This window comes from Hydra vulgaris, chromosome 02, assembly GCF_038396675.1.
Source record: "Hydra vulgaris chromosome 02, alternate assembly HydraT2T_AEP".
NCBI lineage: Eukaryota > Metazoa > Cnidaria > Hydrozoa > Anthoathecata > Hydridae > Hydra > Hydra vulgaris.
Window position 1 is genome coordinate 38,822,292 of NC_088921.1, and position 24,058 is coordinate 38,846,349.

The following is a 24,058-nucleotide window of genomic DNA, read 5'->3' on the forward strand; positions in this document are numbered from 1 at the left end:
AATTACAAATATTAACTACAAATTTAAGATTCTTTTTATAACTAAAGACTACAGTCATCTTTAAAGTTTTATATTTTGTAATTGGTATTGGGCTATCGTTTAATAACCACAAAGCAACTATGAGTTGATTGACTCTTTTGCTGAGTTTTGTTGAGATTGATACTTGGCTTTGCTGACTGAGTTTTTTTTTAAACTGAAAAAAACAATTTTTTTTAAAAAAGTCTCAAAAACTTTTTGAAAGACTCTCTAAAAAGCATTATAGTTTAACTCCAATCAAAAAATAAGTCGTATTACAATTTATTATGGCTACCATATTGATCATTTTGAAACATAATCTTACTTTTTTCATATGTGGGGTGAAAGTTTGTTATTGTAAGTTTATTCTTTGTTTAAAATAAAGTTTCAACTCATATCCATTGGATTTTTTTTCTAATGGCAACAGTCTTTTTGACAGCCTTTTTGTACGGGGTTATTTTGTTACTAATCTTGTCGCTGTGTACTTCTTGAGTTTATTACAAGAGTTTTTTATTCGTTTTTTAAAGTTATTTTCAAAGTTTATATTTAAATCAGTAAAAATAATGTTTTTTAATAATATTTATTTTTTTAATGGTAAAAATAATTTTATTTTATGTAGAATTTTTAAAGATTTTATACAAATTTTTAACTGTGATCAACTGTGAATGTGTTATTTTGTTTCGGATATATATTTATATATTTTTTAACATTTTAGTTTATATTTGTTAGTTTATTTTTACAATATAATAAGAGCAGATAAAAATTATTACAATCTATAAAGTGAGCAATCACTACTAACATTTTATAAGCTAGGTATCTGAAAAAAGATCAGTAAGATCTTATCGTCAGAACCTTATACTAGTGTAAGCAAAATATTATCACCAGAACCTTATACTAGTGTAAACAAAATATTATCACCAGAACCTTATACTAGTGTAAACAAACAAATTACTATGTTATAAAGTAACTATAAGTGCAACAACATAATATAAAATAAACATACACATATCTTTTTGTAGTATAGGTAATAAAGTTTAATAAATATTTCCATAACATAAATATTGTTGATAAATATTTCCATAATATAAATATTATTGATAATATAGGAGAGTAAAAGATTTTTCAGCTTAATTTTTAAAAGAAAAATTAAAATTAGGCAAAACAATTTTATTCCAAAAATGAGGTGTACGATAATTAATTTAAATTCGGATATAATTTGTTCAACAAAAGGGATCATATAGAAGGTTGCTATTTCTCAGAGAATATTTATTTGTAGGTTTTAAGGTAAATAGATCATTAAAAACGGCAGGAGAAAGATTACTTACTTTTTTCAATGCTTGTCCAAATAGTTTTTGCATAGTTCATATAATTATGAATGAATGAATAATAAAGTTGGGATTAAACTTTTTTATTCATATAGATTCTGGCCTTATAAATAATTCCAATATTTTTTTAAACTTAAGTACCAATATAGTCAATATGTTGATTCCGTATAATGTTCTCATTAAGGGATACACCTAAAGATTTTGTGACGCAATCTCTTTTTATTTCAATTTGGTCAATAAAAATATTAGGTAGAGCTGAGTGTAAATAACGTTTTATAGTTATCGAATGAAAAAGAATTCATTTTATTTTATCATCCACAAACGCAATACTTAAAAAAATAGAAGCTTTATGCAAATCATTAATGTTGATTAAAAAAAGAAGTGGTCCCAAAATTGGTTCTTGCGGAAAACCACGCAAGATATCTAAGACATTTTTTTGATTAGGATCGTTAAAAGAAACTTATTGTTTTTGGTTTGTTAAATAATTTTTAAACCATTTTGAAATTACGTCATTCACGAGTCACCCGGGTATCAAGTCACGTCATTGAGTAACTCGATACCCGGGTATTTGCAGGAATTGATTACTCGGAATTGAGTAACCGGGTATATGATCCGGTTACTCAATTCTAAGTATTCAATTCTTATTTTATGTTAATAGTTGGAAGGATTTTTTTGAAACCGTCGCGAGCGGTCTATCGAAAAAGAAATTAACTTAAAAATAAAAACATTTCATATCAAACCACACTTTACCTATTTTTCTAGCACAATGATTATTTGATTTTCAATGCAAAATTTTATTTATTAAAAAAAATTATTTCACTTTTTTTTTGTTGTTTTCGTACCTATAATGTATTATATTTATATTTAAAAAATAAAAAAAGTTTTGATAATAAAATGTAAAAAGTTGTAAAAATTACAATAAATTTTTTCATTTATATATTTTTTCAATAAAGAATTAAAATTTGCAATTTATTTTGATAAACAACGCAACCAACATTTAGATAGCAAAACTCTTTAATTTGCGACAAGGGAACACAATTACTCGTGAACTCTACTTACAATTGACAAATTCTACAAATATTTGTGAATTCAAATTCATCAAAAAAACAAAACAATTTTTTTAGTAGAATCTACATTAAATAAGTATGGGTTGAATTTAAAATCAGACATTGTTGCATCAACACATGACGAAAATGAAATTAAGCCAATAAATCAATTGTGTTACAACCAAGCAATTCATTTGACAGTGTTAGGTGTATTATATTTAAAAACTTCGCAGGCCTAATCAAATAGTAAAACAGAAGAATTTTCTGAAAATTATGACGATGAAGATAACTAATACTTCAATTCCAATATCGACGAATATTTTTCCAGCGGTGCAAATGTATATTATACTGAAAAAAAGAAGAATTGTAACTAACCGTAGATAGTTTTGATAATAAAATGTGCAATTTATTTTGATAAACAACGCAACCAACATTTAGATAGCAATAAACAGTGTGATAAAAGAAACAAGAAGAAGAATTTACAATTTTTTTTAGGAACTCACCAGTTCGAAACATTCTGTCAAAACATGTTGTTGAAAAGCAGATTTGATTATTTCTGTAGGAACTATAGTTTTCGTTTCCAATAACTTAAAAAAGTTGGCACACTTTTGGCTCTAAATATGTGTACCGAGCTTATTAAAAGAACCAATCAAAGCTGAAACACAAGTTTTTATCATATTCATTTAAATGTAATATAAAACTAATTGCAAAATAGATATATAGACGTTTATTTTGTGAACCGGAATCGAAAATGACCGTTGAAGTTGAGTAATAGCACAGGAGAAAGCATCTTTTGGTAAAGACTCTTCATAACTCGTTATTATCTTTTTACCACCAGAAACCACCAGAGCAAATCTACGAATAATTGCAACTCGAAAAAGAGCTGAAAATTATTGACGGAAATGGGAAGAGAACAAGTAACTTAGAACAATTATATAAAGCACTTCTTACCATGTAGTCTACATCAGTCTATTTTTTCCATTGCCGGAAATTTTTTTACAAAAATGCGTTTCAGATTGATTGCCAAACTCTCAGTGGTTTAGTGTTTTTAATGCATTATTTTAAGGAATCAAAACTCAATTGATCAATTATTTACTAAAATAACTAGATATTAAAACAAAATGTTCATATATTGAAAACTGAACCAATATTAACTATTCATAATACACAAAAATATATTTATTATCAGTATTTTGTTTTTTGATTTTTTTCAACAATTACCCGGGTAATTCGGGTAGATGGAAATTGAAGCGTCGAGTACCCGGGTAGTAAAATTTACGAGTAATTAATTGTATTCCCTAATTTTTATATAAAAAATGTTTATCTTTAAAATAAGTATATAATCTATTGTCAAAAACTTTTTCTAAGATTTTTGAAAACGTTGATAAAACAGAAATATGTTGGGAGTTACATATATTAGTTCTGTCTTTGTTACAGGGCCAACGACCGGAGGGAGGGAGCCCCACTTTTTTTCTATTGGACCTTTTTTTTTTAAACAAAGTTTTAGTTATAGAGGATTTTTTTAGAATTTTACAATTGCACCCCCTCCCCCACTTCGAAACCCATGTCATGTCATGTGTTATATTAACATTTTGAAAACTTTAAAGAGAATATCTTTTAACTTTTCAAAGCATTCTAAGACTATGTTTCCGTTTATTTTATCAGCTCCAGAGGCTTTGTTTATTAATAAATTTAAATGGCACTTGAAACTCATCAAATAATAGTTCTGAAAATAATTTATCGAAGCAAATGCAACCCATCGGTGCTTGTTATTGAACACAACTTAGATATAAGGAATTTTTCTAGCCAGTTTGGAACCAAAGTCAATCAAGAATTTGTTAGACTCATGAGCTAATAATCTAGGTTCAAAACATCTTTGTTATCCACTCTAATCACCTGTGAGTCGTTCTTAACATTTTAAATAAATCTTGAGTAGTAAGTTTTTTTTTCAGTTTTTACGAGTTTTTCCAATAAATATTTGTAATTTTTGTATAACTTTTCATTTAAAGGTGTTTTTATTTTTAGATAATTTATATATAACTTTTGTTTGATCTTAGATGATTTTTTAAAGCCCTTAGTTATCCAAAGACAATAATATATCATGTAAACTAGATGTCTAACTTGCAGGATTTAATAGGATGAAAAAATGAAGCTGCTTTTTTTGTTTATAAATATAGTCCGCCAGGGCAAAAGCTAAAGCCGATGTGTGGATAAAAGTTAAAAATGCACGTCAAAAATAAATTAAAGATAATTCAAAAACATGTTTTAATAAATATATAATACTTATTAAAGTATTTTTATAAGCCTATGTTCATTAAAAAGCATTATAATTCATAAAATGCTAAAAAAGCGTCTATCTTTTCACTTTTCTATTCAAAACTTTAATCCCTTCCTAATCGAAAATAAATTTAGAAATCATAAATTATCATTTTAATTTTTTTTTTAATTTTCTTTTTATTTTAGGTGCCTCAAGAAGTCCTAACGGTCTTGTCACAGAGCACCGCAGAAGTGCATTTAACCAGGAAGTTCACGCCTCCTTCCTTACCGCGACGCGAAAATTTGTCCAGAGCTCGTTTCGAACCAGAATCTCCTGCTTATTAAGCAAGCGCTTTAACCACTGCGCCACGGCCGCATTTTACAATTATTCTAATTACCTCATAACCCTTTTACGTAAATAGTATTTATATTTAAAGTATATTTACTTCATTTAAGAAAAGAAAAGTTAAATTTGAAGAAAATCCGCTATTTGTAAAAATTAAAAGGCTTCACTTTTCGGATCGAAGTTAGACATCCAATTTATATAATATATCATTGTCCAAAGAACATTTAAAGTTTTTTGATTTATTTTTTTTCTTAGCTAGGAAAATTGGCATCATAGACAAAATAACATTTTTGAAAAAATGTTTATAAAGTTTATTTGCGTCGTCATTAGAGTTTATATGCTTCCAATAAAAATTGCAGTGACAACCGTTTTTTAAACTGTTTAATATTGTTCAAATTATATATGCGTTTACTTATTTTATTTTTAGTTTTGATTTTAATTTTAGTATTTAAGTTAAATGATAGAAATAATGGGAAATGATATGCTTTCAATATACCTTTTTGTAAGTATTTGTATGATATGCTTTCAATATATCTTCAAATGATATGCAATCTTTCAAATGATATGCTTTCAATATATCTTTTTGTAAGTACATGAAGACATCGGTTGTAATAATGTTATCAATGAGAGTTGCTGAGTTTATTGATATTTATCAATAAACTCAGCAACAGTCAAAAAAACGGTTCAAAATCTCTTTGAAGTCTAAACTGACACATAACAAGTGGGAAAAAAAGGCAAGAAATTAACTGAAAATGATTGGAAATTGATAAAATTAATTCAAATGTAGCATTAATTTCCAAATATTCGTTTTCTATATCAAACTTTGAAACAATACTTTATATATATATGAGGCGCAAGATGAGATAAGGTACCAAGTCTATGAAATGGAGTTATTGACACAGCTGCATAGAATTAGGAATAAGCCACAAAATAAATCAAAAATCAGCTTGATAGGATCATTATCAGCAATTCTACAGAATTTTGAATGGAAGCGCTTTAGAAATGAAATTATTTTGTTTGTTTATGCGATACAATGGTCGCAAAAAGTGACCAACGGAGCCGTCCAGTTACGTAGACCTGGGAGAAAATGTGAATATAGAAGTAGATTGTAGATGATGTCATTGGATGAGAATCATAAATGGATGTAAAGACTATTTTGTAGGAGGAATAAAATTTTTTGACTCAGGGGTAGGGTGAACAATAACTCATGCTCTAGTCATCCCAAACAAATGATAAAACAATGGTCTATGAGTAAACAAGTCAATATAGATTCGCTGGTTTATTAATGGCAACCATGGCTAAAATTATCGCACCATACAAAAACAATAAAATAAAATAAGTAGATAACAAAATGTTAAGTAAAATGATAAAAAATGATAGTTCGGGCAATATAACAAGAAAAAAAAGGCTAATAAATAAGCTACTATTTATGGTCAAAACTCTAGATAATAAATTGAAAACTGATAATCACCTGTGTGACATAAAAGTATTTTAATGTCGTTAATATAACAAATTCATAATATAAAGCTCACAAAGCGCTAAAATACGTGGGTTTAAGAGATAAAAATAATGTTGGTGCCATGATAACCAATCAGAAATAAGTTGTGGATAATGGTGATCCCCCTCCTCAGGAATACACTGTGATCACCGATGACGTTTCGGAGAGCCCGAAACCTGCACTAACGCCACTCGTCAGGGGCGTGTCCTTGCAACAGATCTTACCACCTGCACTCTACTTCATGTCAATATTGCAATATAATAGGGCTACACTACAGTCAATATTGCAATATAATAGGACTACACTACTAAAGCCAAAAATCCCTATCCCTATCCCAGTTTTTACAGCTTCAACATTCTTAGAGATGGTCATGAGGGTGGTTAGGGATGCGCGTGGTTTGAATATAAACAAATATGTAAATACATATAAATATCATGTACGCTTACATTAGAAGAGACAAACGTGTGCACATGCATGTATGCGCATGTATTAAAATAAATAATTTTAATGTATAGAAATAACACAAAGCAAATAGAAAATACTAATTAATAATTATGAGTTACTTACCGTTTCTTTTATGGCTGAAATGTGTCTTAAATATATAATAAGTAAATACTACTCATAAACATCGAAACTAAGTTAAGATGGTTTGTGGTTATTACAAATGTAGTTATTAAAATCAAATGTAGCATTAAAGTTTTCTTTATTCTGTCGTCTTTTATTTAATATCTTTATGGTACGTTTAAGAATAATTTTTGCATATTCCTTATCCAATTTTTTTTTTTAAGAGCCTCACTCAAAAAGACTGTGGAATTTAACACATTGGCTAATGAACAAAGTGTTACTACAAGTAAGAGCTCAGATATTGCATTTTTTAGTAATGCAGCCTTTGATGAAGAATCCCGTTCATTCCACTGAGATATCAAATCAAGTGTTTCTACTATATTTATTAAACAAGATTTAAAACTTAACACAGAATCATACCGTTCAATCCATCTCGTTTCGCATAAGCTTGTAAGCATTTCCTTATTTATATATTTAAGAACGTTACTTCGCTTCGGCGAAGCTTTTAAAAATGATATTACTTCTTTCATTGTGCCAGTTGTATTTCTTGCAGCTCGCACAAAAGAACATTTGGAAATTGATAAGTTTAAAGCATGGTTGTGGCATGGACTTTTTATTGCGTTTAGTAGGATCTTCTGTAATTTTGTGACTGCTCCGTTGTTTTCACCTTACATAAGGCTGCATCCATAAGTACCTAAACCAACACAATCCTTTAAATTGAAGCCAAATTTTGTCAATGTGTTTGCAACTGTGTTTGCTAGCAATTCTCCAGTTAATACAGGTTCATAAGTAAAATCAGAATAATTTTCAATATGGCAGTTTACAAAACTAATAAAATCTTCACGGACTTCAGGTATTAACATCAATATATCTTAATACAACTGTAACTTGAGAACTATGACTGGTATCCTTTGTTTCATCAAATATAACGCTATAAAACTTTCCTTTAAAAATTCTTGTTTTAATTAAGTCCTGAATTTTTTGAGCGGATAGTTCAACTATTTTATTTTGAATACTTTTACATATGTATGTTGCTTTAGAATTACAATTATTCAAATGGTTTTTTAAAATCTTGTTCCCAGCGCTCACTCAAAAGCGAAGCAATTCCCGAAGATTGCCATCATTAATTACTGAAGAGTTTTGATTTATTTCAAAGATTTGTCCCTCATTGCGATGACCTCGCAGAGCAATATTCTGTCGACCAAAAGATATTATAAATTCAACTATAGGCTTTAATCGTTCTCGATTTTCTTTAGCCTGTTTAAGTATTTCTTCGTTAACTAAATTACGTACATCTGTAGACGGACATTCATATGTTCTGATGAAATCTGATGCTGCCAACATAGCAACTTTGTGATACGCATTGCAATCATGAAATTGTAAGTCTCCATCCTTACCCAAAAGCTTTAAATAACTAGCTTGAGTAATAGCACTTGACCTTGTATTCCCCCAACTTTTGCAAAAAAGAAGCAATACTTACAAAGAATTTCAAGGCATTCTGAAATCATTATCCACGGAAATTTATGTATATGCTTCTCAGACAAAAAGCAATTAACATTCTTACCCTTCTTTAAATGTACAGAATATGGATATTTGTAATTTGGACTAGGAAACCAATTGCATTTTAATATTCGGTACTTATTTTGTTCAACTACCTGAGGTGTTAAAAATGCCTCAATGTCTATAGGCAAACAGCTATCATCTTTTGTCACGGGTATTCAATTTTCTTTATTAATTTTTGCGTTAGTTTTAATCGTAAAATTAGCAGCTTCCATACCAAGTCCAGGATCTAGGGAAAAAGAAATAAGTTTTATTGTAATTTGATTATTTTCAGTCCGGCCAATAAATGCACAATTAAATCGTTCGGATGATGACACCGAAGATAAAGGCAAAACGACAGGACCAGCATGGTCCTGTATTGGTAGAATTTTAATTCTTTTAACAAAATAGTCATCTAAAGAGCTTGTCCTCTTTACCCTGTTGGTCGTTGTAGCTAATAAAAATAATTTCATTAAAAATAGTAAAAATCATGTCATTTATTTATTTAAAATAGTATTAAACACACTTTCGTTTTTTAAATAAGAAACTAATTCATAAGAAATTTAAAAAAAAATTCTTCGTATCTCACTTAAATACAACTTGTAGTGTATATAAGTGTAATATAAATTCAAGTGTTACAACTTCAATTGTTGAAAAGTAAATACTTTTTTTTTTTTAATTTTGAAAAATAAATGTTTCGAAACTTTCATCGTTTTTCTTCGATTCGATTCGCTGCAGAATAATTTTTTGTATTTTGTTTTTCTTTTACAAATTTTTTAATAATATTGTGAAGTTTGACATTTCTTAGGGAGGGTAGTTACCCCACCACCCACCTCCCCTTTGTATCCGTCACTGACTCCAATAGTATGGGAAATAAAAATCTTGCCTGATAAGTAGAGACAATAGCTATCACACAAAACAGACTCAGATAAATTAAAAAATGATCAACCAGAGATAAAAAAATGTAACGTTAAAAACAATATTGTTGACAAAACGACCAAAAGAATATTAGTGGGGAAAAAAAAGGCAAGAAATTAACTGAAAATGATTGGAAATTGATAAAATTAATTCAAATGTAGCATTAATTTCCAAATATTCGTTTTCTATATCAAACTTTGAAACAATGCTTTATATATATATGAGGCGCAAGATGAGATAAGGTACCAAGTCTATGAAATGGAGTTATTGACACAGCTGCATAGAATTAGGAATAAGCTACAAAATAAATCAAAAATCAGCTTGATAGGATCATTATCAGCAATTCTACAGAATTTCGAATGGAAGCGCTTTAGAAATGAAATTATTGAGAAAAAAACATTTTGAAAGTATGACATACTTTAAAATTGCATAACTATCATATATTGATGAAATTAGTGTTTATTATGAATTTTTTCTTATATTAGTATGTTAGAAATGAAACGAAAACCTTTTACAATAAATATTTTTCAAGATTATTAACAAAAAGTAGAGTTTTACTTCTACATAGTGTCAATATGAAAAGGTACCAAGTCTACGGTAATTAAGAATACTTTGAACTGTTCATACATTTTGTATGTTTGTTATCAATTTCAAGCCAATTACAATAAACATTTTTTCACAATTTTTAACAGAAACACACAAAAATTTCTAAACAGTGTCAATATGAAAAGGTACCAAGTCTACTGTCTTCGATTAGTAACATTACTGACATCAACTTTATATAAGATAACAAACCCTAATAGGTTGAAGAAAAAGTAGCAACCTAGTTCAAACAAGTAAAATACTACAATGCATTGCATTGTTAATTCAAGTCTGGCATTAAAAAACGACATGTTAGATAAAATATGTTTTCAACGGAAAAAGGACCAAGTTACGCCATTTTTTACGTAATTCTTGCTGTTCTGACCAATAATTACAACAAAAACATTAGATAATAATTGTGAGACAATTCAAAGCTTGGTAACCTGTATGTAACACACCAACTCAAATAAAGTTTTAAGCAAAAGCTATTAAATGATAAAGATTAGTGACTAATTTCGATACGAAATTAGGTTTTTAGAGCACATTAGATATTTCGTTATGTAAAAAAATAAAAATTTTCAACGCTGCTGTAATCGGAAATGACGTTTATTATTGTTAATTAAATAAACAGTTATAAACGTCATTTCCTTATAAATTTCAATTACTTATAAATTTTATAAATAAAGGTAAACACTTGATGTCAAACAATCAAGGAATTTTTTAAAGACTTGGTACCTTTTAATAAAATTTTTAAAAGTCCTTTTTCTCAAACATAACTTGAGTTTTTTACCTTTTACAATAATAATAAAAAATAATAATTTAACTGTTAGAAAAGACAATAAAATCAATTTCAACTTTTTCAACCTCTCTTGCTTAAAACGCTTACATCTCCGAATCTAGAAATATAGACTTGGTACCTTATCTCATCTTACGCCTCATATGTATGTATGTATGTATATATATATATGTATATATATATATATATATATATATATATATATATATATATATATATATATATATATATATATTATATTTAGATATATGTAATAACCCTAATATTTTCATAGATTTTAAAGATTGCTAAACAACCCTCATATAATAATCAATAATACTTTCAGGTATGCTTTATTGACGAGAGTACTTTGAAGTGTTAACAAAAAATATTCAATATGTAAAATAAAAAAATAGGGGAAAAGTACTTTTCGGACTGCATCATTCAAACTGTTAAACATCCCTTCTCAGCGATGTTTTGATCATTGATATGTGGCAGGCTCTATATTGTTGAGGGAATAATGAACCAATATAAAAAAGTACTGGAACAAAGATTGTTTCGACAATTGGCAGAATGGTTAGATCCAGATGAAAGGAAAACTTACATGCAGGACGGGGCAACATCTCATACGGCTAAATTAGTTAAAAAATATTCATCAAAACAGAAATTTACATAATTAGATCAGTTTGGAAACTCTCCTTACATATATCCTATCGAAAATGCTTCGGCGCTCTTTTAGAAGAAAATACCTGGGTAAAAAAAGAAAAAAATCATTCATCACTTGAACTAAAACGAACAATAGCAGAAAAATGCTTAAAAAAAATGCTAAAAAGGATTCTGGCTGATGTAGAGGCGAAAGGGGAAATTAACAATTATTAATCTTGAAATCATTTGTAGTAACTTTTAAATATTGCACTTTATTATCAATATGTTAGATGTTACTTTTTATTTGTGAATATTTCTTTAATTATAATAACTTTTGATCACATAAATCAAAAGAAAATATTAATATAATCAACTTTGAAACTCGTGTTGGTAAAAAATTGTAGGTGCATAAATAAATTATCATAAATAAATTATCATATAATTTGCTCATACTGTTGTTTTCATTATTTGTGATCAATTTTTACTGGTTTTAATTTGTTTTAACAGATTGGATTTAGCCATAAATGGAAAAGACAGCAATGATTGTTGGAAAAAATGATTTCATATTCTTGATTTAACTGCAACATAGGCTTACATTCAAGAATATTTCATCAATGCCTATTGTATCTATAAAAATGTATATTGTTGGTCATTTTATTATTTGGATAGCTTAGAAAAACAACTGAAACTTTTCCAAATGTAAAGGAACGCCATAAGGGAAACGTAAAAACGGCTTTAATTATTAATGCTTTACACCAAAATGCTTTGAAAAATTTTGTTTGCTCAGTTTTTTCTATCTGACTTTCTTACTAAAAGATCAGACATTTTGACTTAGTATATATCAAATTATAAACAAGACTGATATGGTTTTAAAATTTCTTTTAAATTTTACGTTTTTATTCATTTTTTTAAAATTAAAAAATATATTTTGTATTAAAATCTTTGGTTAAAGAGTAAAAACGAAAAGGTTCATGTAGATTGTTTTCAACTTAATACTTTTCTTTTTTTACTCGTTTGATTCGGTTGCGTTTAACCCTTTAAATACCGGATCATAATTTTACATTTGACACAACTGCAACGGCATTATTTGAATCAAAACAAGTTATTGTAATCACTAGTCCGTCCTCGACATATTTAAACAAAATATTTTTTTAATGTCATAATTTAAAGTGTCCCAAATTTAAAAAAATTTAAGTGCCTTAAATTAAAAAATTCAGACATTAAAAAATATTTACATACTTTTATCCATTTTTAAATTCACATATTATAAATATGTAAGTTGAAATCGTGAAACAAACATTTTTTCAAAGCAAAATGATCATATAAACAATTATAAATGAAATCATTGAAATAATTAATGATTTTGATTATTAAAAACAAAAAAAATTTTGTCGTTCAAATTTAGATCTTTAGTGTCGAGACTTAACTAATACTGTTTGACGATTTTAAACCTTCACTATAATTTCTTTTTTTCCAATATTGCCATACAGTTAAAACAAATCCTTTGGACCTTGAGCGAGTAAGAAAACAAAAAATCAAAGCTGTAATAATCATAAATGCAGGAACAAGCATAAACAACACCCAAACAAGAGCTCTGAACGCAATTCCATTTTCTAAAAAAAAAGGAAACATCAAGTATAAAATCGACAAATATTAAAAAAAAAAAAAACTAAATTGGTTTTTAAAATCAATAAAAAATTATTATTAAAATAAAATATAAACAATAAAAATAACATAAAAATTATAAATTATATATCATAAAATTCTAAAAATCCAGTAAAACTTGCTAACGATAAAAAGAGTCAAACTTCAATATTTTTTAGGAACCAAAAAAGGCTTTAACTCCTTAAAAAAAAATTTTAAATTCCACTGTCCTATCAGCAATATAATGGAACCCAGTTCTTCTTGCTTACAAAACATGATTGAACCCAGTCCTTCTTGCTTACAAAACGCTCTACCACTACGCCACTTATTGCATAAATTATCAATATACCAAATATCTCACGAAAGAATAATATACCAAAAGCCTGTGTCCATATTATTAACTTATAATTAAATCAACTAAAAGTTCATAAGTGTGGTGTGTACTTTGTATATTTTGTTGTTGATTTGAATACGAGCCAAATTTGATCAGCCTTGGTACAGAGGATAAAGCACTGTCTTTAGAATCGAGAGGTATAAGGTTCGAAGAATGCTTAGAAAACTTATTGATTGTTAATTTAAAAAAAAATAAAATCCGTAGTTTAAAAAAACAAAGTTAAAAACATATACCAGATAATCGGTTAAAAATTTATTTATCTCAAATTGGTTGAAAATGAAAATCTATAAAATAGGTCGAAAAATAAATCGGTCGAAAACGAAAACGCCATAAATTAGTTGAAAATAAAAAAGACTATATTCGGAATTGAAAATAATTTAGGCATCAGTAAGTTATCTGAAAATTAGTCCCACTTTTTAATAGATGTTCTTTTTGTAGAACAATTTTGTAGGTCTTGATTTTTGTAGGTCTAACTATCTGACACGCACAAATACATATAAAAATCTTCATAATAGTAGTACTTTTTCACGTACATTTAAATGTTTTACAGTTTTTAGAAAATATGAGTATAAACGGACAAGTTAAAAAGAAAAAACTTTAAAAAACTTGCTTGTGCCATTTATTTTTTTGCCCACTCTATATTGTAGGTAGCAAATTTAAGTTAAGGTTAGTTAAGGTCAAATATTTTTAAATTAATTTATAAAATACTCCCACGTCCCTTCTTTAAACCATATAATAATGTATCTAGATTTTATCAAAGTAAATATCTTACCCATATAAACAATTTACTGAAAAAAAAAACAACCTACCACTGTTATAGTTATTGTAATCTTGGATTTCCATTAATATTTCTAGAGTAGTACCATTGTAAGGAAAGTCACAGTATGCATATGCATTGCAGAAAACTTCAACAAACGGAAATGTCCATTTCTTAAAGATAACAGTAAAGTTCAAATCCAGACTGTCGTTTCTTAATGAACTAAAAAACAAAAAAAAATTTCGAGCTAAGGTTTTCCAATCTATTTGTTTGATAAGCATGTAAAGTACTCTGATCTATAGCCCTGATCGATTTCACCCAATCTAGCCGTGGAGCACCAGTGATTTATAACCCCTTGAGCTATATATCAAGAGCCCAAAACACACACAGTTTAAAGTGTTCATGCAAATTAAGAACACTTTTAGCCATGTTGTAAAGTAACAAAAGCATATTTTGAATACAAAAATTTAAATGATTTAGCTGTGTTCTTTGAGATATTTTGAGTTTAATTTTAAATTTATATGTTTATTTTATGAACATAGTATCAAAATTGAAGGAGCTTAGCTAAAGGTTTTTTTCTTATAGTGGTGACGTGTCTGGAATTATTGTGGACAATTGTGTTGATCTAGAAGTACTTTGCTTTAAATATTTTTAGTCCATTCTAGTGAGTTGTTTTAAAAATTTTTTCATGATAGATACCATGGTGATGGTGATTCAAATTCTTATTATAAAACTTCTTATGAAGAAGTTATTTATTCTGAGCCGTACAAGTCTTATGGTATAACACCAGAAAAGCTTGAATGTGTTGGACATGCTTAGAATCCGAATGGGAACAAGATTTCAGAGTATTTTACAGTTATATAAAATGATACAGTTTTCGCTATTCTTTTTCAGATTTTTTGGATAAAAACATCTGAAAACACCTATGCTATGAAAAACATCTATGCTATGAAAAACATCTATGCTATGAAAAACATCTATGCTATGAAAAACATCTATGCTATGAAAAACATCTATGCTATGAAAAACATCTATGCTATGCAAAAACATCTATGCTATGAAAAACATCTATGCTATGAAAAACATCTATGCTATGAAAAACATCTATGCTATGCAAAAACATCTATGCTATGAAAAACATCTATGCTATGAAAAACATCTATGCTATGAAAAACATCTATGCTATGAAAAACATCTATGCTATGAAAAACATCTATGCTATGAAAAACATCTATGCTATGAAAAACATCTATGCTATGAAAAACATCTATGCTATGAAAAACATCTATGCTATGAAAAACATCTATGCTATGCAAAAACATCTATGCTATGAAAAACATCTATGCTATGAAAAACATCTATGCTATGAAAAACATCTATGCTATGAAAAACATCTATGCTATGAAAAACATCTATGCTATGCAAAAACATCTATGCTATGAAAAACATCTCTGCTATGAAAAACATCTATGCTATGAAAAACATCTATGCTATGCAAAAACATCTATGCTATGAAAAACATCTATGCTATGAAAAACATCTATGCTATGCAAAAACATCTATGCTATGAAAAACATCTATGCTATGAAAAACATCTATGCTATGAAAAACATCTATGCTATGAAAAACATCTATGCTATGAAAAACATCTATGCTATGAAAAACATCTATGCTATGAAAAACATCTATGCTATGCAAAAACATCTATGCTATGAAAAACATCTATGCTATGAAAAACATCTATGCTATGAAAAACATCTATGCTATGAAAAACATCTATGCTATGCAAAAACATCTATGCTATGAAAAACATCTCTGCTATGAAAAACATCTATGCTATGAAAAACATCTATGCTATGAAAAACATCTATGCTATGAAAAACATCTATGCTATGAAAAACATCTATGCTATGAAAAACATCTATGCTATGAAAAACATCTATGCTATGAAAAACATCTATGCTATGAAAAACATCTATGCTATGAAAAACATCTATGCTATGAAATACATCTATGCTATGAAAAACATCTATGCTATGAAAAACATCTATGCTATGAAAAACATCTATGCTATGAAAAACATCTATGCTATGAAAAACATCTATGCTATGCAAAAACATCTATGCTATGAAAAACATCTATGCTATGAAAAACATCTATGCTATGAAAAACATCTATGCTATGAAAAAAACAGTTATTGCTATTCTTTTTTACTCAAACCTTTTTGATCAAAAATATAGATTCATTTAACCCTCGGTCTGTAAACATATGTTAAATGGCAATATGATAAATTAAAAGAAACTTCCTAAATATAGGTATATAGGAACATAGGTTAATTGTGGTACAAACCTACTTTTTTTGATTTGTCTGCTGACACCTTTCTAATAAAATGTCTTCATAAATAAACTTAAAAAGCTAATGCATTAATTCATATTTGACAAACGTGTCCAAAATTAAATATGTTTAAACTATGTTACACAGAAAAACAAGTAAAATAATGTTTTAACTTTTAGGTTGAATTTTTGTGAGTTGGTGTTGTGAATTGTATTGAAACATTTAACTTGATGTTATGAATTTAATACTTATTACAAAAAAATAAAATAGTTCCATGAGAAGTGACCTTCTCAATATATATACATATATTAGGGGTGTACTGGATTGGAAATTTGGTATTCCGGCTGGAATCGGATTTGCCGGAATTGTTAATAAAATTGCGGCCGGAACAAGAATTATATTTATGTTATTTTTAACCTTCAAGATTGAAAGTGAAAGTCTGCACCTCAGCATCGTGGCTACATAATGTATATTTATAATATATATATAATATTTCACTAACATGATTCTTGTTTCATTTAAATTTAATATGTTTTTATTTATTTCTTATAATTTTATTTATTGAAAGTTTAACCTGCATAATATTTATATTTAAAATTATTTCTGTATTTTCTATTTTTCTATTTAGATTAATATTAAAATATTCACTGTAATAGGCTTCCTATATTTTTTAATTTAAGTAACAATTCAAATGAGACTATTCTCAGAGGAGGGTAACATTTTTGATGAGAAAAGAGCTAGTTTGTTGCCCTAAACTGGATAGCAACTCTTTTTCCACCACAATATTCCTAAAAATCCTTACATAATTGATTACTGCAAATAAAATTGCATTGTGTTTAAGAATTTTGTAATTTGCCCTGAATGATGGCAATGATTTTTTTACGCAGTCTGTGTCACATGTCTTAAAAAAAAGGTAAAAAATAAAATGAAATATTGTAATTACAGCCGGAACCGGAATAACTTAAAAGTCACAAATTCCAGCTGGAATTCTGGTACATCCCTAATATATATATATATATATATATATATATATATATATATATATATATATATATATATATATATATATATATATATATATATATATATAAATAAAGATATATATATGTATATATATATGTATATATATGTATATATATATATGTGTATATATATGTATATATATATGTATATATAATAAACATGTTATTTTGATACTATTTATTTAACTTACATTATATCACTTAAGTTATCATGCCATTTTTAAAGAATTCCATCGAAATCAATTAATATCTCTGCAAGCGAAAAAATTAGCAAACTGATAAATTAAAGAAAATTAGATTATTGCCGGTGGCAGATGAAAAAGTAACTAAACCCATATTAGGTCATTAGTAAATTCACTGAAACCATGTGTGGCTATCATGCATTATATATCAACTGAAAGGATGGGAAATAGTTTGCATGTCTTCATTTTTAATGCCATTTGTTTTTCTTTTTTATGGTATCCTAGGCAATTTTAGTCAATTTCCAGAACCAAATCAAGAGTGATCTGTCTAATTTAGATATGCAACCCAAGAAACCTGAAAAAACTGATTTTTCTTTCTGAAGACAATCCTTTAAAATTCGATTATTGTTGTTTAAACAGCTGGTTGTTTTAACATTTTTTATTTTTAAACATTTTTTCAAATTTATTTAAACTGATGTCATTTATTTAAATTGCCTTAAAATATAAACATTTATTTTACATTTAATTTTAAATGTAGAAACATAAGATTATATATTAACACACATATATTAATAAAAAACTTCAGTTTTTTGACGAAACTTTTGGATAAACATAACTCTAGTGTGTATTTTTTAACTTACGTTACATGAAAAATGCAAAGGTTTTTTTCATAAATTTCTTGAAATTTTCTTTATAAAAAAATAAAATATTTGACCAATGGTAAATTGAAGATGCCAACTTTATTTCCGGTCTCCTAGAGTTACATATCAAATTAAACCAAAGACGCCATATATATATATACTTTTTATATTGAAAAAAAAAATGTATTGGCGGAATTTATTTTAATTCCAATTTGTTTATAGGTAAACCAAACTAAGTAATCTTAAACTGTATTGTGCTAAAATAATATTTTCAAAAATCGCATTGCACTTGATCATGCAAATCTATTAAACTTATATATTTTGATTGCTGTGTGTTGATTTGGCATGATATTGTATATGTATATATTAAAAGCAGTAAAAATTCTAAAAGCTTTTTATATGCATCTCTATACTGCACAATCATGTAAAAAAAGTAATATCAAGACCTTTGATATAAAAGATAACAAGCCCATAAAAATAATCTGGCGATGATGAATTCATAAATAAATTCGAATTCTGATATGTTAACACTAATACAAAACAAGATCTTGTCAATTTTTCAAAAGTAAGATATTACCAATTTCAAATTTACATTTTGTGAAAAGACCAAATTTAATATTTATATTGGGAAATAAAGTATAACAAGTATAAATTTGGAATAACAAATTTGTGACTCACAAAAAGATTATACATCACTGATAGATTATACTATATACATTACTGATAGATTATACTATATACAATACTGATAGATTATACTATATATATTACTGATAGATTAAAATTTATACATCACTGATTTAATCATAAGCGCAGCAAATGGTTTATGGCTATGTTTATGGACATATATGGTTATGAATGATTATGAACACTGTATTTAGTCATTATTTATTATATTACTCCACGGTGGTATTTGATACTTTTACTTTATACTAGCCTATTTAGTTTTATATAATGATTAACAATACAGTATATCATTTTTTATCATAACATTTATTGACACAGCAACGCAAAGGTTTAGCATGCTATATCACAGGAAAGCAATTTAAGGCTCGCAACATGTTTATGTTCAAATTTTTTAATATCTCATTTACTATTTTACTTTTTTGGGTTACGCTAGTAATCATTACACCAGTAAGCATATGGACACAACACACCACATATGCAAAATTATATAGAATGCTCATAGTGTCTCCCATTGTCTAACATAAAAACTATTTTTCCATCTAGAACAATGTGTCAAATTTTTTGTTACATATTAAAAAATTATTTTAATATGTAACAAAAAATTATTTAACATGTAAAGATTTAACATGTAAAAAATTATTTAACATGTGTACATGTTAAATGTTAACAGAAACATTTAACATGTACACGAAAATGTTCAAAATGAATAAAAATGTAAACCTTACTTTCCAACAACTAATTTAGAAACAAGACCAATCCCATTTGTTTCAAACTCAACCTAAAATCAGTTAAAAAAATAATAATTCAATTGGCGCAGCCCAATGTTTACAATGAAAAAAAAAGATAAACATCTATATGGTCTTAAAATATTATTAATCACATGGGATCCAATGATTTCCTTTAAACACATTGGCATCCAATGATTTCCTTTAAATATTAAAATAACATGATAAAGTCAGAAATAGAAGTTGTAGGACTGGTAACTAATATAGAAAAAGACCATGAAAATAGCTGGACTTATAATGGTACAAATAAATTGCAATAACTAATACAAACTTAAAAATATGATTTTAGGAAAGTATTACATTAAAAGATATGAGAGGAAAACATTTTGAGGATGCAATAAGACTATTTTCAAGAGAGAATTAAACATATTTATTTAGAAAGTTATATAATATGTTCTACATAACTCATAACAGTATGTATGAGTTAAATAGACATTATTTAAAAATGAAATTAATATTGCCTTTGGTTATCCTCAAACAGACACATGTTCTAAGAGCAACACATTAAAATTAGAAATTAATGTCTTTTCTAAAGTTATCTCAGCTAATCCCTAAGCAAAAGATTCAAATTAATCTTAGAAAATTTAAAAGAGATTTGCATCAGAAAAAGACTTTTTGTAAAAACTAAAGATTGAAAACATTGAGTGAGTAAAATTAGTGACGAATAATTCTGGCAATAATTTTTTATTATAAAAAGAAATTATCATTTTTTAACTTCAACATTAATTTGCAAAACATGTTTAAAAGCTTGACTTACTTTTTAAATTGTCTTTAAAAGACTATATATACTATACCTACATAATCTGTTTGAGAGAAGAAAAATTTTAAACTCTCCTGGAATATCCTGGACAGGATATTCCCGGGGAGTTTCATAGGGGAGTTTAAAAAAGACACTCTTAAAATGGGGCATATTAAAATACATTCATTGGTAGAAATATATGAAATAAAAGAATACTGCCATTATTAGAAAACCCTTACAAAAACTTTTATATGGAGAAACTGCATATATCAATGGCTAAATTTAAAGATACTTTTGATAATTAACTAAAATTATTACATATACAATTAATACAATAATTATACATATAATAATAATAATATATATATATATATATATATATATATATATATATATATATATATATATATATATATATATATATATATATATATATATATATATATATATATATATATATATATATATATATATAGTTCTATAGATTGTTGCATTTGGGAAGTACAGAAGGAAAAAAATGATTCTTACGCCAACACATACATCACTTTTAATTACTTTTGACTTTTGTCCAACATTTGTGTGTTGTCAGAAAGTTAAAACCATTAATTTAATTACAAATTAATCGTTTTTAAAAAAAACCGCAAACACACAAATTTAATTGACCAGAATGTTTTTAAAAACATTCTGAATGTTTTTAAAACATTTTAAATGTTTTTAACAAATAAACAATGTTTTTATTTTTATTTTTTTTAATAAAATGTTTTTATTTTTATTTTTTTTACTGTAAATCATGCGGAGTGTTGCAACATCGACTAACTTATAGCCTGACTTGCAACAAAGTGCTGCTACATTGACTGACAAATAGCCTGACTTGCAACGGAGTGCTGCTATATCGACTGACAAATAGCCTGACTTGCAACAGAGTGCTGCTACATCTACTATCTTTTAGCCTGACTCGCAGGGGAGTGCTGCTACATTGACTGAGGGTTTGGTTGGGGCAGGCAGTCTATCAATTAATAAAAAAAAAATTCCGGTCTTGCATTTTAATTTTTACTTTTTGTCAACAAAATACGGAAAAAACTTTCTGACAACATATAAGAGTTCTCTCTCTCTCTCTCTCTCTCTCTCTCTCTCTCTCTCTCTCTCTCTCTCTCTCTCTCTCTCTCTCTCTCTCTCTCTCTCTCTCTCTCTCTCTCTATATATATATATATATATATATATATATATATATATACATTTATATATATATATATATATATATATATATATATATATATATATATATATATATTAGTGTGTCCAAAAAAACAACATTTTTGAAAAATATATGCAGAGACCCCCTTAATGTGTTCTATCTAATAGAAAAACACTAGATTTAAAACTTTTTTGAATAAAAAATATTTTAAGGGGTCCCTCAAGACCCTCGAATATTTAATGGGTCCCGAATATTTTTAAAAACGAAATTATATAAAAATTTCAAAAATAATATAGATTTCAAATATAGAACTGTTATTTTTCATTTTATTACATGAAAAATTATGTTTTTTAACAATAAACAAAAAAAATTTATTAATTTATTAATTCGGGACCCATTAAATATTCGAGGGTCCCTCAAGACCCTCGAATATTTAATGGGTCCCGAATATTTTTAAAAACGAAATTATAGAAAAATTTTAAAAATAATATAGATTTCAAATATAGAATTGTTATTTTTGGTTTTATTACACGAAAAATAATGTTTTTTAACAAAAAACAAAAAAAATGCATTTTTAATGTATTTTTATGACAATTTTGATAAATAAGTTAAAATTTTTCCAAATTAAATATTATTTTTGAAATTTCTATATAATTTTGCTTCATTTGAGTACCAGATTGAGATATTTAAAAAAAAATTTTTTTGAAAATATTAGGGACCCATTAAATATTCGAGGGTCTTGAGGGACCCCTTAAAATATTTTTTATTCAAAAAAATTTAAAATCTAGTGTTTTTGTATTAAATAGAACACATTAAGGGGGTCTCTGCATATATTTTTCAAAAATATTGTTTTTTGGGACACCATAATATATATATATAAATATATATATATATATATATATATATATATATATATATATATATATATATATATATATATATATATATATATATATATATATATATATATATATATATATATATATATATATATATACATATATATAAACAATACCAAGTTTAAAGAACTTTTAAAAGTACATTTTACTTACTTTATAGTAATTTTGTAAACATGATTTGTTTTGTGTGCAAGCGGAATTAAGCAAAAACTGATATTTCATCTAAAATAACAGAAACGTTTTAAGAGTTTTTATCATTAATACTCAATGTTTATTTACAGTATATTTTATTAATACATAATTAAAAAAAAGTACACATGTTAATACATTAAGGCTGCACACACTTTTTTCAGAAACATGAACCCCTAGAGTATAACTGCATGGTTCAGAGTCATTGACTCCCTATTTTCACCTGAACAGGAAAAAAAACTGTTAAACTCAAGAGCCTAGGAGCCTATGTTATAATAGTGAGAAATCTTTTAGTATTACAGGGAACAGAATTCAAAAATGGCAGAGTGAAGTATTCTAGAACATCTAAATTTTTAGAAGCTACAAATTATTTTCAAAATTTCTTCTGAGTTCAAACATAAATAAAAACTCTAGAACCCATAGTTTGCCTAACAGGGACAATTTTTTAAGGGGGTGCAGTGGGTGCAATGTTCCATCAAGATCAAAAATAAAGAAAGATGTCCCTGATAAATTATTATTAGATGATCCAGCTAAATAAACCAATTACCGATACACTAAGAATGAAAATTGTCACATGAGGATCAAAACAAAAGTATAAATTAAATGGATATAATAACTGGCAAATATTAAATTTTGCATTAAGTGAATAGCTCACAATTTTAATTTGGTTCTATGTGATGCAGCAGCTAGAAAAAATTCAATCAAAGACTTCGTTCAGAATTCTTTAAAGAGTATATTATTTTACATTATTTTCGGATTCAAGAAAGCATTGGGCAATACTAAAAAAACATGTAAAAATAACAGAGAAACCTTTAGCATGATTAGATGAGAAGCACATAGTGATTCAATAAAATTACTGCATATTCAAATAAAAGTAATTTTATCTCTCAAGAAATTCTAAACAATTTTTCAGACTGTTCACTAGTTTCCAAAATAAATGATTTATTAAAGAATATTCAAAAATTACCCTTTATAATTTCTCTTTTAGTTTGGAACAATGTTTTAAGTATTATTAATAAAATTATTACAAAAGAAAGATTTTTTTGCTTTCTAACTAATTGACTTTTTTACTAATTAAAGA

At 26.8% G+C, this 24,058-nt stretch overlaps 1 protein-coding gene across 1 annotated transcript in view; it reads right to left on the reverse strand.

Moving 5' to 3' along the window:
- Window positions 1-12,758: 12,758 nt before the first annotated feature.
- LOC101235326 (uncharacterized) overlaps window positions 12,759-24,058 on the reverse strand; it is a 61,183-nt gene continuing 49,883 nt past the window's right edge. The window contains exons 6-9 of the mRNA XM_065790816.1: window positions 22,942-23,010; window positions 19,896-19,948; window positions 14,357-14,526; window positions 12,759-13,122 (exon numbers count right to left, since the gene is read on the reverse strand). Of these exons, the coding sequence (XP_065646888.1) occupies window positions 12,932-13,122; window positions 14,357-14,526; window positions 19,896-19,948; window positions 22,942-23,010 (483 nt within the window). The 3' untranslated portion in view covers window positions 12,759-12,931. The remainder of the gene's footprint in view (window positions 13,123-14,356; window positions 14,527-19,895; window positions 19,949-22,941; window positions 23,011-24,058) is intronic.